This window comes from Leptonotus elevatus, chromosome 16 (genome assembly GCF_054856555.1).
Source record: "Leptonotus elevatus isolate MCC_2025b chromosome 16, RoL_Lele_1.0, whole genome shotgun sequence".
In the NCBI taxonomy this organism is placed as follows: domain Eukaryota; kingdom Metazoa; phylum Chordata; class Actinopteri; order Syngnathiformes; family Syngnathidae; genus Leptonotus; species Leptonotus elevatus.
Window position 1 is genome coordinate 15,325,341 of NC_141254.1, and position 15,558 is coordinate 15,340,898.

Sequence of the window (15,558 nt, forward strand, 5' to 3'; positions counted from 1 at the left end):
TGACTGAAGATGACATCAATATTGCTAAGGTCTCACGTAGCAACCAATTACAGCGCAGCTTCAGAAAACAGGTGAGCTCTGATTGGTTGTTGCCTGAGCAACATTGATGTCATCTTCAGTTGACAGCAAGTGGCAAAATGGCCGCCCCCTGAGCTGGATAAAAACGGCTAGATTTTGCTGCTTAACTCATATTCCACAAATGTAATATTAATCAGAATGTCATGTTTAGACTAGTGAGGTCACATATAACATATTATCGTCAATAAATGTTTACGGTTGACTTCCACAGGAGGGCAACCAATACACAAGTACTCATACCTTGAAATAAGCATCCCGATACCTGGTATCGGTACTCAACCATTCTACAGTGAGTACCAATGGGGCCATCTTAAAGGCACCTTACGGTGATATTGACTAACGTACCAATGTTAATCTCATCGTCAGTCAAGGAGTCACCAATGAAGTCGAACTGGAACACACTGAGAGTCTGGGAAAGCTTCTGCACAGCCAGAGAATAACCTATGAAAACATGCATAAAGCCTTTAAAAAAAAATTAATCCATTCATCATTTTTTATAGCATTTGTCTTTAGTAGGATCATATGTGTAATATAATTTTAATTTAATGTAATAGGTACACCCCTGGACTGTTTGCCAACCAATTGCAGGGCAGGGCACATATAGTCAAACAGTGATTCACATTCACGTTGCTACTTAAAAAAATAATAATAATAAATATTTGGATCTTCTTTCTGCTGCCAAGCATGGCTGGCAGCAGTAAAAAACATTCTGTAATTCAACTTTGAGGCCAACATTTACAAACTTGTTGGAGGAGTTGAGTGACATGTTGTTTGGTTACATTGCAATCAAATGTTTAGTGCAAGACAGTCTTGAATCTGTCAGGGGTGTTGAATCTCAATCTCAGTCAGACGAACTGATCCACAAATTCTGATTACAGTAGATGATAATCAACATTTGTTCAATCTTGAATGTCCTGTACTCTTCATTTGTGTGTCTAATTCCTTCTTCTTCTTCTTTTTTTAAATTATTTTTCAGTGAAGAAAATGCATCAGTTGCAGCCCAAGGTCAGTTGTCAGCACTAAGATAAACATTAACATTGGTGCATTCAACAAAAAGACATTCAGTTTATGCCCAGAAGTGTGCCAACTGCCAACACGAACAACAATGCCGCCATTTGTTTGCCAGGGCTACAAAATGGGAGCTTGGCAAGTAAAACAAAACAAATAGTGTGTCCTCAGGGAGGGGGTGCCACGTTAACCCAAATGTAGCCATGTACTGTAAGTTTGCGGATGTGTGGATGTGGTCCTCACGGTAAACTGGGCTAGATCCGCTCTCGCAGAGTGGGAAAGCAACATCTGTGTATACTAGATATCAACAGTGGAAAGACTCGGACTTACTCGACAATTTTAGGACTTGGAATTTGACTAAAACTTATGAAAGACGCCACTAGAATTTTCTAGGTATTCGTGAAAATCAACTTGAACTACATGGACTTGACAATTTACGCCTATTTAAATGTGAAAATCTGCATTTTCAATATAGAACAGCATTTGTTTTATTGATTCATTTCTAAAGAATAGTATTTTTTCTGTGCAGTCACGATGAGTACACATCGGGTAATTTTCTCCACACTATACTATGATGCAGATAGCACCTCATGAAGCATCGAGGGGACGAATTTGGATTCAACTATTATGTTTTGATAAAATCAGGAAGTCAATTCAATATCAATGTTTATCTAACAATTGTGACAAAAACATTTTAGAAGATGCAAATAAAATGCATCGTAATCACCAGCCATGCATATTAATAAGTGTATAAATGTGTGTGGATCACTAGAGACGTGTTCTGCTAGTCAACCGTTTGCTCTGAACAAACAATCAGATCTGGCCCTGTGAGGATGCATTTTAAATGTTATTAGTTAGAGAAACAGTCCCGTTAACCATAGAGTTACAAAGGGCCTCTACTGATTGTGAAGGCCATGAGTAGATTAAATATACATGGCTGCAACAGAGAGGCTGAAATCTGATTGGGCAAAGAAAAAAAATCTAATCAACATAAATTATTAAAAGCAGTGCAGCCCAGAGAAACACTACAAAACAAAGACGAGACTCCTTAGAATAAAATTAATTAATACAATTTAATGGGGGCGGGGGGGATATTCATACTTGTTCAAATAGGTCAACTCGGCAGAAAGGTTTTGTATACTATACGTTGACCACCACCACAGGTTGTGACTGAGTAAGACTGTATGATTCAACTTGACTAGTGATGAGTCGACTTGACTTGCTTGTTTGTTTGTTTGTTTTGCTGTAACTTTCTTGAAACTTGAACGTTAAGACTTGAGATTTGGGGAAGCCACAAATGTGCAAGTCATAAATGTACTCCCACCTCTGCCAGTAGGTGTTTTCTTGCTGTCATTAGGGAGCACTATAGCACCTCCCAAAATGTCTCCCCCACCATAACAACGCATCTTGCAACTGCATGAAATGTGCAAAATTAAAAATAGAGGATAAGGTGCTTACCTTTGATTGAGTTAATCACATTGTTGCCATCTTTTATCAACTCTTTAAGGAATTTGCTAGTTCTGTCCAGCTCTAGTTCGTAGCACTTGAGCGTCTCTCTGAAGTCAGGACTGTCCGAGTAGCAGTCGCTAAACTCCAACGGAGGATGCCCCATCTTGTTTGTGGTCTCTCGAGCAATAAAAACGATGATGGGGACAGTCGGTGAGTTTGGTTTCCACGCAGCTCTTAGTTCGCCTACTACTTACTGCACGCCGCTTATTGCAGCGGAGCTCGAGCAACCATGTTGGCCGTGGGAGCCTGCAATGGCCGCTGGTCACTTACGAAGCCGAAGTGGAGGAAAACAGACGGACTCCCTCGCTTTTCCGTGATTGTCAGCCTTATCCCGTGGATTGATTACGCGAATTTTTGTCCGCTAGCCACTTTTCCCGTATTGTGATGTCTCGATCTCAAGAGCGGCTAGTTTCATTTCGGACTCGTTCCATTCCGAAATATGTTGCATTTTCATGAGTCAAGTTTGCCAATATTGTCTATCATACGTTATAGCAAAACTATTTTACAGTCCTGACAACATATAACCGTACACTCAAACGGAAAGTGGAATCTTTGAAGTGGTGTATAATTTGTACCTTAAGGCAAATTAATAGTACAAGCCTGCCTGGATGCGAAATGGAACGCTACCAATCGCCCATGACTGAAAAAAAACTAAATCCATTTTTTACACACCCAGGAGGTTCTTAAAGGGGCCGCTACAAAATGGCAAGCTAATAGCTAGCCACTATAATTTAACAACTACAATAGTTTCAGACTTTTGCGACGAACAAAATTAAGCTGTCCTACTGTAGTCATTTGTTTCTCTGGTTAATTAAAATTCATCATTTGTAAATAATACAAGTGTACAAGTAAATGAATGCGAAATTATTTTTAGAGAGGTTATTTTTGGTGGAAAATTAAAGTAAATAAAGCTAAATTACCAAAGTACTTGCAATTAAAGATCACAAATCTTACAGAAAAAAAACATTACTTTTTGTTGTTGTTATTGTTTAAGCGTTAAACTTCATAATCACTGCCATACACACACACACGCACAAAAACAAAAACAAATCTGCATACTACTTAAACCTTTGAATATTTGTACAATTTACTCTGACTCGGGGCAAGTGGTTTCTCTAAGATGGCGAATGCGTTGTGTCTTGTACCAAACCACAAAATTCTCAAATGTGGAAAAAAAGATGATATCGTTAGCTAATCTAGCAATTTTTGTTTTGCTGATGAATGACCCATTGTAAATTTAGTCCCGTATCTCCTGTCATAATTTAGCTGGCAGCAAAGGGTCTTTGTTCGAAGCATTTAATTTCATAGCCTGGTTTTCTAACAAACGTCTAAGTTTTTCTCCTAAGTACAGAGTATGAATGTTTTTGTCACATCTGATATTTTTTCTCTCCCAAATTCATTAGATGTTATATTTATTTTTCATCCAGCTCAGACTTACTCAATTCACTGAGTGTGTAGTTCTGATCAATTGCAAGTAACTATAATGACCTCTAGATGTCCGCCTTCAGACTGAAGTACATTGGAGGTTATTCATCAGTTTATTGAAGATCCAAATTGATTGCTCCCAGGGATGCACAACATCCTAAACTATATGAACATATTGTAGTTGGAGGGTTTCCTGTAATCCCCTTGCATAAAAGACACTTTAAGTAAAATTACTTACCCCACTCTCTGTGACGAAATTGCACCAAGAGAGTTATTAAACCTGTTTTGCTGCTTTGGGCAGAAAAGGAGACAAAAAAAAAATCATGATGTGGCCAAAGTCAACCCCATTGAAAGCATCCAACAGTAGGCTTCAACTCCAAACAACAACCGTCTGAAGCAATTATTGCATCTTCAAACGTGACACAGAAAGAAACTATCCATGGATGGACTTAAAATTTTGATTGGAACAGTAATTTCAATGTTGTATGCATACCGCTAGTGGGACACTAGCTCCCTCTAGTGGTATGCAAAAGACTCACTGTCAAATTAGTATTCCAGCCAAAGTTACATTTCCTAATTCATATTATTTGCATTAAATTTTTGACTTGTTTGTTTTTAAACATATATTTAACGATTTGAAACAATGTAATGATATTGTGCTGCTGTAACAAACAAAAAATTCAACCCATAAAATGCATGAATCTTACAAATGTGAAGACACTTTATTTACACAAGCAGCATCAATAAAGGGCGAATAATGAAACGATTGTCAGACAGTGTACTTAAAAAAAAAGACTACATTTCAAATGTTGAATTAGTTGGTGACAATATTTCACATGATCAAATCTCTGAAATCTCAATACTGAACTCACACTGCAAGGCCATCTTTTATGTCATGGTTTTATGCTGTGACCCAGAAACAATGGGATTAATACTTTTTAGGTGAATAACATACTATGTACTTACTAGGGGTGTGAATCTCAGCACTGAGGACGATTCGATACGCATCTCGATGCACTGCCAGCGATACGATACTTTAACGATAAATGTAATTTTCTGGCAATACGATGCGATGCGATAATCATTTAGTTCAAATCAATGCGATCCCATACGATATGATGCAATTTGTTGCGATGCGATGCGATTCAACGTGATGCAAATAAGCAAAGGGGAAAATGAAAAAATATGTATTAAAAAATATGAAATACAGTATAGTACTACAAAAATGATTTGGCTTTATTCTTCATAGGCAGTAGATTTAACAACATCTGAAACTCATAGCTGCTGCTGTAGTGTAAACACAGACTACTCTCACTGAGTGTCTCATTACGAAATGTTCATAAGAATTAAAAAGAAAAGAACATGAAAACATCTTTCTGCAAATACCACTCACTGTCAACATCTCACTTTGTGATGCATTTCATATGGTGCTGCTTCAGTTTTTCCCCCCAGGAAGATTAGTTGGTCTACATGTTCAGGAGAAAACATTAACATAAATTATAAACAATAGCACAGTCTCATAACTCACTTCGTAGTGCTAAAAAAAAAAGCTGTGTGAACCTGTTCTTTTGTTTACAATAATATCAGCATATTAAATTAGTTATTAGTTAAACTACCATATGACTGCAATACAATATCATCATCACACCTATTTTCAAATCAATGCACTATTATAGATAACAAAACCAAGTCCCACAACAAACCTCTCTCATCTTCCTCCATCTCCTCCACATCATTTTCATTGTCTTCCTCCTCTTCCTCCCTGTGGCCTCTCCCATCTTATTTTGCTTGAGCTGCCTGGCTCTCATCATCTAGCATACCATCAGCCCTTGCCTGACAATCAGCAGAGCAGAGAGCTCATCATCATCATCGAGAAAAGCCAACTTGGACAAGTGTTGAAAACTAGCATAAGTCATTTATTTTCCATGTGAAATAAATAAATACATATACTGTAACCTAATTAGAACTAAAACAGAAAACCCTTAAGTGAGACAGAAAATAATAAGAGTAAAACTAACTGCTGCTAATGTATTTCTTACCATATCCTCCACTTGGTCTGCTATCCTCAGGACTATCACTGCGAGAGGACCCCCAAAATAAGAAGCGAAACTTTTCTGATCCTGACCTAATTTGCTTAGTCCATCTCCGGTGTCCGACGAGGAACTAGATGGGGAGGCGGCGGAAAATTGTTAGCGATGTGGTGTATCCTTTTTAAGTGGGTCTGCATGTTTGTCGTGCTGCCGTTGTACGGCTTCTTCACGCGGCATTCTTTGCAAATGACGGACGTTTTGTGAAGTCTTTTTTTGCGAATCCGTAGTGTTTCCAAACATATGATTTAAACGTTGCGGGTGCATTACATATATAATCTTCCTCGCTGCTGCTCGCTCGGACGTCCATGATGTTTTACTAGTGTACAGAGGGTGCCTCACGGCTTCCGTATGGTGCATTCACTGCGCCCTGGGATTTGGGGGAACAGCAGATGGGATGACGTTTACAATGAATAAAACGGCGCTTGCATCAAATTTTACCGATACCCGCCAACGCATCAAGATGGATCTAGATTTCACACGTCAATGACATCGATACCCAGTGAATAAGCCGACGCACTCGCATCGTGCATGTGCGCATCGATGCATCCATTAATATCGATTATTTTCCACACCCCTAGTAAACAGGTGACGGGTGAAGTGAACAGTTGCTTTCCAAGGACGGCGAGTGAGGGCGAAATAGACCGTAGCCCGAACATTCCCGAAGCGTTGCAAACAGATGGGAGACCAACACGACAAGCTCATATTTATTGATGACAAAATGCATTCTAAACACATGGAGACGCCTGCTTGTCGTGCGGGCGTTTTTCAATGTTTAAATGACTGCTGAATGACGCATGGAGGGCTTTGTGAGTGTTCTGTAATGTTGAGCAACTAATTAGAGTCCCGTTAACAACATGATGAGGTCTCAGCTTGTCTGATAGACTGCAGGTGGCAGTAGTGTCTTTTGCAGTGAAACTCACTCTGGCGGGTTCCACTCTAAAGAAGCTTCTTGTATCTATTCATTCAGTATCTGGCCAGAAAAAGAACAGAATGACATTTTATTTTATTTGAATACATTTTTGTTATATTGTGTAACAGTTAAATTACATTTAAATATATCTTTTTTATTATATTAATTAATTCATAATTAATTGTTATTTATATATATAATGTATAATATTAATATTAATATTAATATTATATGTCACTGCTGAACATATATTTAGATCAACAGTTGTGTGATTAGTGAAATTGGCCAAAGAAAGACAGTTGCTTGAGTTGATTTATTGATAAAGCTACACGCGTCATTTTCAAGTGTTGTTTTGTTGCTACTGTAGCAGAAAATATGAGACAGACCAGTTTTGATTTGATTTGCATCACATTGTGCTCTTTTTCCACTATTACAATAATGGTTAAATCAAAGTTGCATTCACGTCATATTTAAAATATTGACATGATCCAGGTCCAGCTTTCAACGAGAGCTTAAGTGCTAAACGTTATCATAGTCGATCAATGATTTTTCTAACTGAATCATTTCATTGCAACCTTCCCCTCTTTAATGGCATTTGTGACCGTTTCCATAGAAACACGCCCGTCACGTTCCAGGCTCTTTCGGAGGAAGACAGGAAGTTGTGGATGGAAGCCATGGACGGAAAAGAGCCTGTGAGTTGACGTTTCTCTCATCTCCGATTATTCCTCCGAGAGATATTTGGTAGAACTGAACTCCAGAGTAAATAAAATAGGAGTTGAAGCAGGCAGACAAGTGAGTCTCCTGCCGACAATGTCTTCTTCCAGTCTGTGTGGAAGCTCTTTTTTATATACAGTATAAATACAGTGATACCTTGACTTATATATTTATAAAATAGTGTAAACAATTAAACACAAAAATACAAAATGAGACCAGCTGCTGTTGGCCACAATTCACGTTCAGCTTAACCGACGCCAAATAAAGTTTCTATAAAATGTATTGAACTGGAAATTATTTTTGAAATATGAATCTCATAGTTATCTATCAACCAAATAAATAATATAGAGCAAACTTGTCATAATAGTCGGGGTTCCTTTTAATAGTTCAACTGAAAATAGTTCAGGATTTGTTTCTACTTGAAATTATTTTGTAGCTACATATGCAGTACATGAAATAAATAAAGGAATATTATAAAGTGTATTTTATAAAATGTATTTAAAGCCAAGCCTTTAAAAAAAATCAATTAAGCTTAAAAAAAAAGGAAAAGTAGTATATCCATAAAATTGCCAATAAGTTTAGAAATTTGACAGAAAGGTAGAAAAGTCTAAAAATGTATGGAAAAAAAACAGAAGATGAAAAATGAATGTATTGGATGCTTCATATTTTTTATGTTGCAGCTCTATTGAGCTCTTGGGCCTTCAGTACAGATTTTTTAGTTATTTATTTGGCCTAACACGTCTCTTTTGACAGGAAAGGTTGCTGGTCTAATACATTTGTTAAGTTTGTTTTGTTTTATTACTCAGTCATGGCCAGGATGCTCTTGTAGTAAGATATTCTTAATTTCCATGTTAATTAGTAAACTTAACTGAAGTAGCACAGCACATCAAAATGATGAAACCTTATTAATAATCATCAGTAGTGAGAATCAGTCATTTTCTTTGCCAAAGTGGAGAATGACATCTGACTAATAATGGAGTTGTTTTTCAGCTCACAACACGGTGTAATCAAGCGTCACTCTTTAGCAGCCGGCCATGTCAACCATAACAAAAATATATATATTGATCATCATTCTTATTATTATTCGTGTATTGCCAATGTGTAAACAAGCAGCTCTAACAAAAAAAGCATTTCATTGTTTCATAATTTCACAGTTTTGCCCTCATCTTTTATTTAATCTGACAAGCAAGCAGAAAGTAAGTGGGCTATTATTATTACGCTGAGTGGGCAGCGGTAAAGAATGTTCAGAGTTGACTAACCTGCGCATTTGATTTGACAGTGGAACTCAATGAAATTGGATTCAAGTTTGTGCGGAAGTGCGTCAATTACGTGGAAGAAAAAGGTGAGGAGTATTGTTAATGGTGGAGTTTTTTTTTTTTAATACCCTGTCTTCGCAAGCCTGTTGTTGTGTTAGTAGAGAGACTCATATTTGTGTCATTCTTTTTAACAACACCATCACTGCGATGATTTCAGTCAGGAGTGATGAATGTATGCAAAGCAATGAATGATCACCCCAGAGCTCCTACTGCTGATCACAGCCAGGGGGCGTACATGTGCAGCGTCTTACAACTGCCATGATGCATTGGCGAGCCACCTGTGGGCAATAAATACAGTCATCGGTTCATCTAACATGCGTGTTTTATAAGACTTGTAATTTGATGATACAGCACTATGTATTTGGTATGCTGTTTGTATGTAATTTTAATTTGCTTTGTTTTATTTTATGCCTAATATAATTAAGTGTTTAGTGCCTAAGTGGTTGGTATTCTCTCAGGGAAATAAATAAATAAATGTTGAGCGTCGATTAATCAGATTATTGAATTGATTCATAACGTACGTAAGAATAAAATGCGGAAAAAAAGGAGATGCTTGCTATTTAAAACGGTGAACAAAAACATTTTTATTATTGGGGAGGCAATAACTAAAGGTTTGAATTCTCCTGCGGACACACACAAAAAAACACTCTTCATATGATGACTATATGGAAACCCTGACATGGTTTCACAGTCAAAAACGGCATTCTGAGGGAAACTATAAACACGATGAGGCCAGCGATAAAATGAGTTTGACCCTCTTGATTTAGTCTTCAATTAACCGAAGCAGCAATGTTTTTGGAACGTGCACTCTAAAAACAGTTGGGTCAAAAGTAACCCAATTATGGATAAAAAATGGACCAATCCACGTAATATGTCAATTTGACCCAACTTTCTGGCTTGTTTGATACAAAATGACCCAATTTTTTGACCCAAGTAAAAGGATCTGACTAATATTTGAGTTGTTTTACACTAAAAGACCCATGTCTTGACTCAACGTTGGGTCTTTTAGTGTAAAACAACTCTTAATTTTTTTTTGAAATTGGATTCAAGTTTGTGCGGAAGTGCGTCAACTACGTGGAAGAAAAAGGTGAGGAGTATTGTTAATGGTGGAGTTTTTTTTTTTAATACCCTGTCTTCGCAAGCCTGTTGTTGTGTTAGTAGAGAGACTCATATTTGTGTCATTCTTTTTAACAACACCATCACTGCGATGATTTCAGTCAGGAGTGATGAATGTATGCAAAGCAATGAATGATCACCCCAGAGCTCCTACTGCTGATCACAGCCAGGGGGCGTACATGTGCAGCGTTTTACAACTGCCATGATGCATTGGCTAGCCACCTGTGGGCAATAAATACAGTCATCGGTTCATCTAACATGCGTGTTTTATAAGACGTGTAATTTGATGATACAGCACTATGTATTTGGTATGCTGTTTGTATGTAATTTTAATTTGCTTTGTTTTATTTTATGGGGACTACAGATGGAAACTAGCATTGTGCTAAATCTGGTGCGGCCATCTTTTTTAATGTTACTGCACACTGTCCTTTGAATAAACTAAACTAAAACTTTTTAAGATGTCTAAGGAGGCCAAAGTACTCCGTGAATTGGTGCAGAACGCAAAACAGAAAGGCCCGAAGTGAGATTCAAACCCTTGAACATCACTCAGAACTGTGAGGCAGATGTGCTAACCACTAAGGCACCGAGCTGCTGTTATTGTGTTCACTTAAGTAAATAATTTATATGCATTTGAAAGCAGATCAATAAATCACATATGTTTTCAGATTAATCATTTTATAGGAATTTAGCATGCCCCTTTGTTTGAGACCAGACTAAGTACATAAAATGACACATTCCTAAATGAGGAAGACCATCTGTCTGTCTATCTAAGCACTCCGTGGAGAAGCATGTGGTACATTTCCATTTCTCTTTTTGTCAGACCAAACTTTTTCTCACCCCTCATTTTGCAGGAGTCACACAAGAGGATGTGTACCGAACAGTTGGCAGCAACATCCAAGTGCAGAAACTTCTAAATGCCTTCTTTGGTAAGAAATGAGCAAGTGAACCTGATCTGCCGCCCATTCACACTTGCGCACCTCGCGTGTCCGACTGCTCGATGCAAACGGTTCCGCAGCTTCTGTCATGAGTGGAGTTTTAGCCACCGGCTCGCGGTGCACAAGCTCTGCGGGGCACTGCTTCGACAAATTGCACTTTGCGAAGTAATGGAGAAGCAGATGTGATGCATGTGTGGCAGTGCTATTTCATGTGCATTTTTTTTTTTTGGGCCAAGCATCTGGCAAATATAATTAAGTGTTTAGTGCCTAAGTGGTTGGTATTCTCTCAGGGAAATAAATAAATAAATGTTGAGCGTCGATTAATCAGATTATTGAATTGATTCATAACGTACGTAAGAATAAAATGCGGAAAAAAAGGAGATGCTTGCTATTTAAAACGGTGAACAAAAACATTTTTATTATTGGGGAGGCAATAACTAAAGGTTTGAATTCTCCTGCGGACACACACAAAAAAACACTCTTCATATGATGACTATATGGAAACCCTGACATGGTTTCACAGTCAAAAACGGCATTCTGAGGGAAACTATAAACACGATGAGGCCAGCGATAAAATGAGTTTGACCCTCTTGATTTAGTCTTCAATTAACCGAAGCAGCAATGTTTTTGGAACGTGCACTCTAAAAACAGTTGGGTCAAAAGTAACCCAATTATGGATAAAAAATGGACCAATCCACGTAATATGTCAATTTGACCCAACTTTCTGGCTTGTTTGATACAAAATGACCCAATTTTTTGACCCAAGTAAAAGGATCTGACTAATATTTGAGTTGTTTTACACTAAAAGACCCATGTCTTGACAACGTTGGGTCTTTTAGTGTAAAACAACTCATAATTTTTTTTTGAAATTGGATTCAAGTTTGTGCGGAAGTGCGTCAACTACGTGGAAGAAAAAGGTGAGGAGTATTGTTAATGGTGGAGTTTTTTTTTTTTAATACCCTGTCTTCGCAAGCCTGTTGTTGTGTTAGTAGAGAGACTCATATTTGTGTCATTCTTTTTAACAACACCATCACTGCGATGATTTCAGTCAGGAGTGATGAATGTATGCAAAGCAATGAATGATCACCCCAGAGCTCCTACTGCTGATCACAGCCAGGGGGCGTACATGTGCAGCGTCTTACAACTGCCATGATGCATTGGCGAGCCACCTGTGGGCAATAAATACAGTCATCGGTTCATCTAACATGCGTGTTTTATAAGACTTGTAATTTGATGATACAGCACTATGTATTTGGTATGCTGTTTGTATGTAATTTTAATTTGCTTTGTTTTATTTTATGGGGACTACAGATGGAAACTAGCATTGTGCTAAATCTGTCTGAGCCGCTGATGACCTACGATCTACACCGAGACCTTGTGTTAGCTGCAAGTAAGGCACATTTTGGCACCAGCCTAGTTCTTAAGACCAAGGGAATTGGGTTTATGATCTTAACTACTCTTACACAATATGAATATAAGTTAATTTATCAAACACTTATTCGCTTTGCCCCCTTGTTCTCCCCTTGAAACATCATCTTTCCAAGACATTTTGGAGAATTCTCTGCTTCCAATTTGGTAACACTTGAGAGAATGCTATTTCAATCCCGCAGTTCGCAAAGCAAGCGCCATCAAGGCAGAATTGGATGAGTTTTGTGTTGAGGAACTCAACTTTTAGAGCAAAGAGTGGAAGCTGTTTTAGCTGCAAAGTGGGGGCGGCTAAATGTTTTCTTCCATTACCACCTGCTATAGCTGTAGTGCCTCGTTGTCCCAAATTTCCCATTTTTTGTTAATCCACTAAAGTTAAACATGAGATGAATGGAATGGACTACTAAAAACTAATAACGGCTAATTATTTATTGTCTTAGCCTATGCTAAATGGAGGGCAATCACGATTAGCATTAGCACGCTAGCGATGACTATTTACAGTAAACAAACACCAACCACCATTTAGTTCACACATACATCATTATAGCTAAGTAGAATTGAGTGAATGTAACTATTATCTTTTGTATGAGCATTATTAAACACCAATAAAATTAGCCTATGCTAAACAGTTAGCAATCGCAGTTAGCATTAGTACATTAGTATTAGTACGTTAGCATCAATGACCAATTCAGTTAGCAAACGTGATTAGTGTTAGCATGCTAGTGCTTACCATTTAAGGTAAACAAACACTAACTACCATTTAGTTCATACATACATCATATCTGCATTATGCATGTAATAGTGTCACTGATGATGCTTCAACAAACGACTGTAGCTAACAGGGTTAGCTACAGTGAGCTCAATAACTTCCTGTCCACTGCGTGTGTCTGCAAAAAAGGTTCGAGCTTCAAGGAAGTAGCATTGGCGTCGTAATATGGGAGCATTTTTACTACTTTCATGCAGATGGCGTGGGTTTGATTCCTGGCCATTACCCCAATAACCAATTGGTCTTCTCCCACACTGGTCCTAAGCCCAAATAAATGGGAGTAAAGGGTATCCAGTGTTAAATGTGAGTGACTTGCTGTGGTGACCACAGATACCGTACAGCATGTATGGTATGCATTTTGTCGATGAAAATCTAAGAGAACCCTTTTGTACCCATTGTGTTATCCACAGTTGGATAGAAATGGAGCACTGGCTAGAGGTTCGGCTGCAGGACAGCTGATTAGTTTAAGAGGGGAAAAGGAAATCTGAGTCACGTTAGTCAACATCGTAAAACTGAGTTTAATAGCAGAAGTCTTTCATTCTTGCCGGATGTCCCACTGGGAGATCCTCAAGACAAAGGATGGTTTTAGTTTCCTTCGAAAGACTCTTCCTCAGATGAACTCAACCTTGTTTTATTGGTTGTAATGTTATTTCTTTTGCGTTTTATAGACGCCCCACAGTTTTACACAATTCGTTTCAGTAGCAGCTCTATTGGATGCACCATTCAACTTGTTCTGTTTGCTTTAACAAGTCGGCCTAATATTGTATGCATTCTGCAACGCTGACTTCTTTTCCTGGCGTCCAAACCTTTTGTTTTAATTAGAATCAGACAGTCTGGACTTCCGACTGAGCGAGATTCTTAGAGACCTCTTCCTAAAGGTACCGTTTGCCAACACGGAATCTTCGGCAAACACTCAAAAGCTTTACATGGGATTGTTTATAATGCTTTCCAGGTGATTGTGATGGTCTGAGCAGAGCAGGCAGAATGCCCCCCATTTGCAGACCCCCGGGTAGGCCTCCCGAGCCGCCCTCCAGGCAACCTTCTTTCAAGCTACAGAGTGCAGCCAGCAACGATGGATCCTCCGCGTCCTAGTAAGTCCTTCTATATTTTGTCTTCCGATTTTTTTTTTCATACATAATTTGTTCATACTTTTTAGACTTTTCTATTGTTCTGTAAAATTTCTGACATTTTTGGCAATTTTATGGACATATTATTAATTTTGTTCCTCTCTCTCTTCCTTTTTTTTGCTATAAATTTTCTGACATTTTTGGCAACTTATGGACATATGGTAATTTTCTTATTCTCTCTTTCTTCCTTTTTTGGAAATTTTTTTGCTTCTTTTTCTGCATTTTTTCTGACATTTTTAGCTATTTTATGGACATGTGGTAATTTACTTTTGCCTTTTTTTCTATCAAATTTTCTGACATTTTTGGCAATTTTATGGTAGTTTTTTTGTGATTTTATGGGAAATCTGTTCTAAATGTACAATAATTTTTTTTATAAGTTTTCATACTATTAACAAAAGTGGGAAAAATGTTAAGCTAATAGAAATAGTTCAAATGAATTTTTGACGTCTATAGCCGTCAATGGCAGTGAATGAGTTAAAAACGTGTTCATTTTACAGCCAGCAAGAATGGCCAGTGTACTTTTTTTTTTTTTACAATGTTTTTTTTATGTCATTATTCAGTTAACAACGTAGTCAATTCAATGGCTGATTTTTTTTGTTTTCCACTGATTTCTGTTCATACGTTGGGCATAGTATTGGCCGTGGACATGTGCGTGCGTGTTCAGGCTTCTGTGCAGGCATGAGGGAATACGTCACAACCAAAACAACTTTTGTCTACAATGCTGTCATAAAAGCGGTTTGGGATTAAGATCTGGGTCAGGTGTGTGTGTTTTTTTTCTTCCTTTCCCAATCTTCACATTATTGCGTGTATACAAAGCCTTTCAAAAACATAAAGGAAAAGTTCTTAATTATGAAATTGCCTGTTCAAGCAGTAAATATTTTTTAAATTGTTTTCAGTTCATATCACTTCCTTTCCCCACATTTTAATATCGAAAAAGTCAGCGATGATAAAAACCCGTTTGTAATCAGGCATTGTATTTCTTTTCACATCCACTCCTCCCACCACATTAAACCTTCAGTGCCTGGCAGAGTTCCTGTGCTTATTTTTGCACAAACAAGGGAAAGCTCATCAGGATCAAGTTGGCTGAAATTTATGTCAATTGACTCGATTCATACTTTTAAGCAGCCAATTGCCACAGT

At 37.8% G+C, this 15,558-nt stretch overlaps 2 protein-coding genes across 4 annotated transcripts in view; one reads left to right on the plus strand and one right to left on the minus strand.

Annotated features, from left to right (window-relative positions):
• Nucleotides 1-6,441, minus strand: part of ophn1 (oligophrenin 1) — a 28,112-nt gene extending 21,671 nt beyond the window's left edge. Inside the window, exons 1-3 of one of the 2 annotated variants that reach the window (XM_086098700.1) lie at nucleotides 6,060-6,441; nucleotides 5,724-5,853; nucleotides 424-519 (exon numbers count right to left, since the gene is read on the minus strand). In XM_086098700.1, the coding sequence (XP_085954826.1) occupies nucleotides 424-519; nucleotides 5,724-5,742 (115 nt within the window). In that variant the 5' untranslated portion in view covers nucleotides 5,743-5,853; nucleotides 6,060-6,441. Of the gene's footprint in view, nucleotides 1-423; nucleotides 520-2,544; nucleotides 3,255-5,723; nucleotides 5,854-6,059 lie in introns of those variants that run through there. The other variant, XM_086098699.1, reaches the window with a different exon arrangement.
• A 139-nt stretch (nucleotides 6,442-6,580) lies between these two features.
• On the plus strand, nucleotides 6,581-15,160 carry LOC147160927 (oligophrenin-1-like). 2 transcript variants are annotated; one of them, XM_086098964.1, is made up of 7 exons: nucleotides 6,581-6,609; nucleotides 6,689-6,916; nucleotides 7,634-7,712; nucleotides 9,014-9,076; nucleotides 11,018-11,092; nucleotides 14,245-14,383; nucleotides 14,660-15,160. In XM_086098964.1, exons 2-7 carry the CDS (start codon nucleotides 6,905-6,907, stop codon nucleotides 14,679-14,681), a joined length of 390 nt encoding a protein of 129 aa, XP_085955090.1. In that variant the 5' UTR covers nucleotides 6,581-6,609; nucleotides 6,689-6,904; the 3' UTR covers nucleotides 14,682-15,160. The 2 variants fall into 2 exon arrangements, 1 of the variants encoding a protein (XP_085955090.1); XR_015097423.1 differs by lacking the exons at nucleotides 6,581-6,609; nucleotides 6,689-6,916; nucleotides 7,634-7,712 and adding exons at nucleotides 12,413-12,491; nucleotides 14,115-14,170 and having other exon boundaries at nucleotides 8,331-9,076; nucleotides 14,245-15,160.
• Nucleotides 15,161-15,558: the final 398 nt, after the last annotated feature.

Excerpts from the sequence above, each read along its gene's own strand:
- LOC147160927 (XM_086098964.1), top strand. Across the intron at positions 7,713-9,013 it reads CCATGGACGGAAAAGAGCCT|TGGAACTCAATGAAATTGGA; the intron begins GTGAGTTGACGT and ends TTGATTTGACAG. Across the intron at positions 9,077-11,017 it reads CAATTACGTGGAAGAAAAAG|GAGTCACACAAGAGGATGTG; the intron begins GTGAGGAGTATT and ends CTCATTTTGCAG.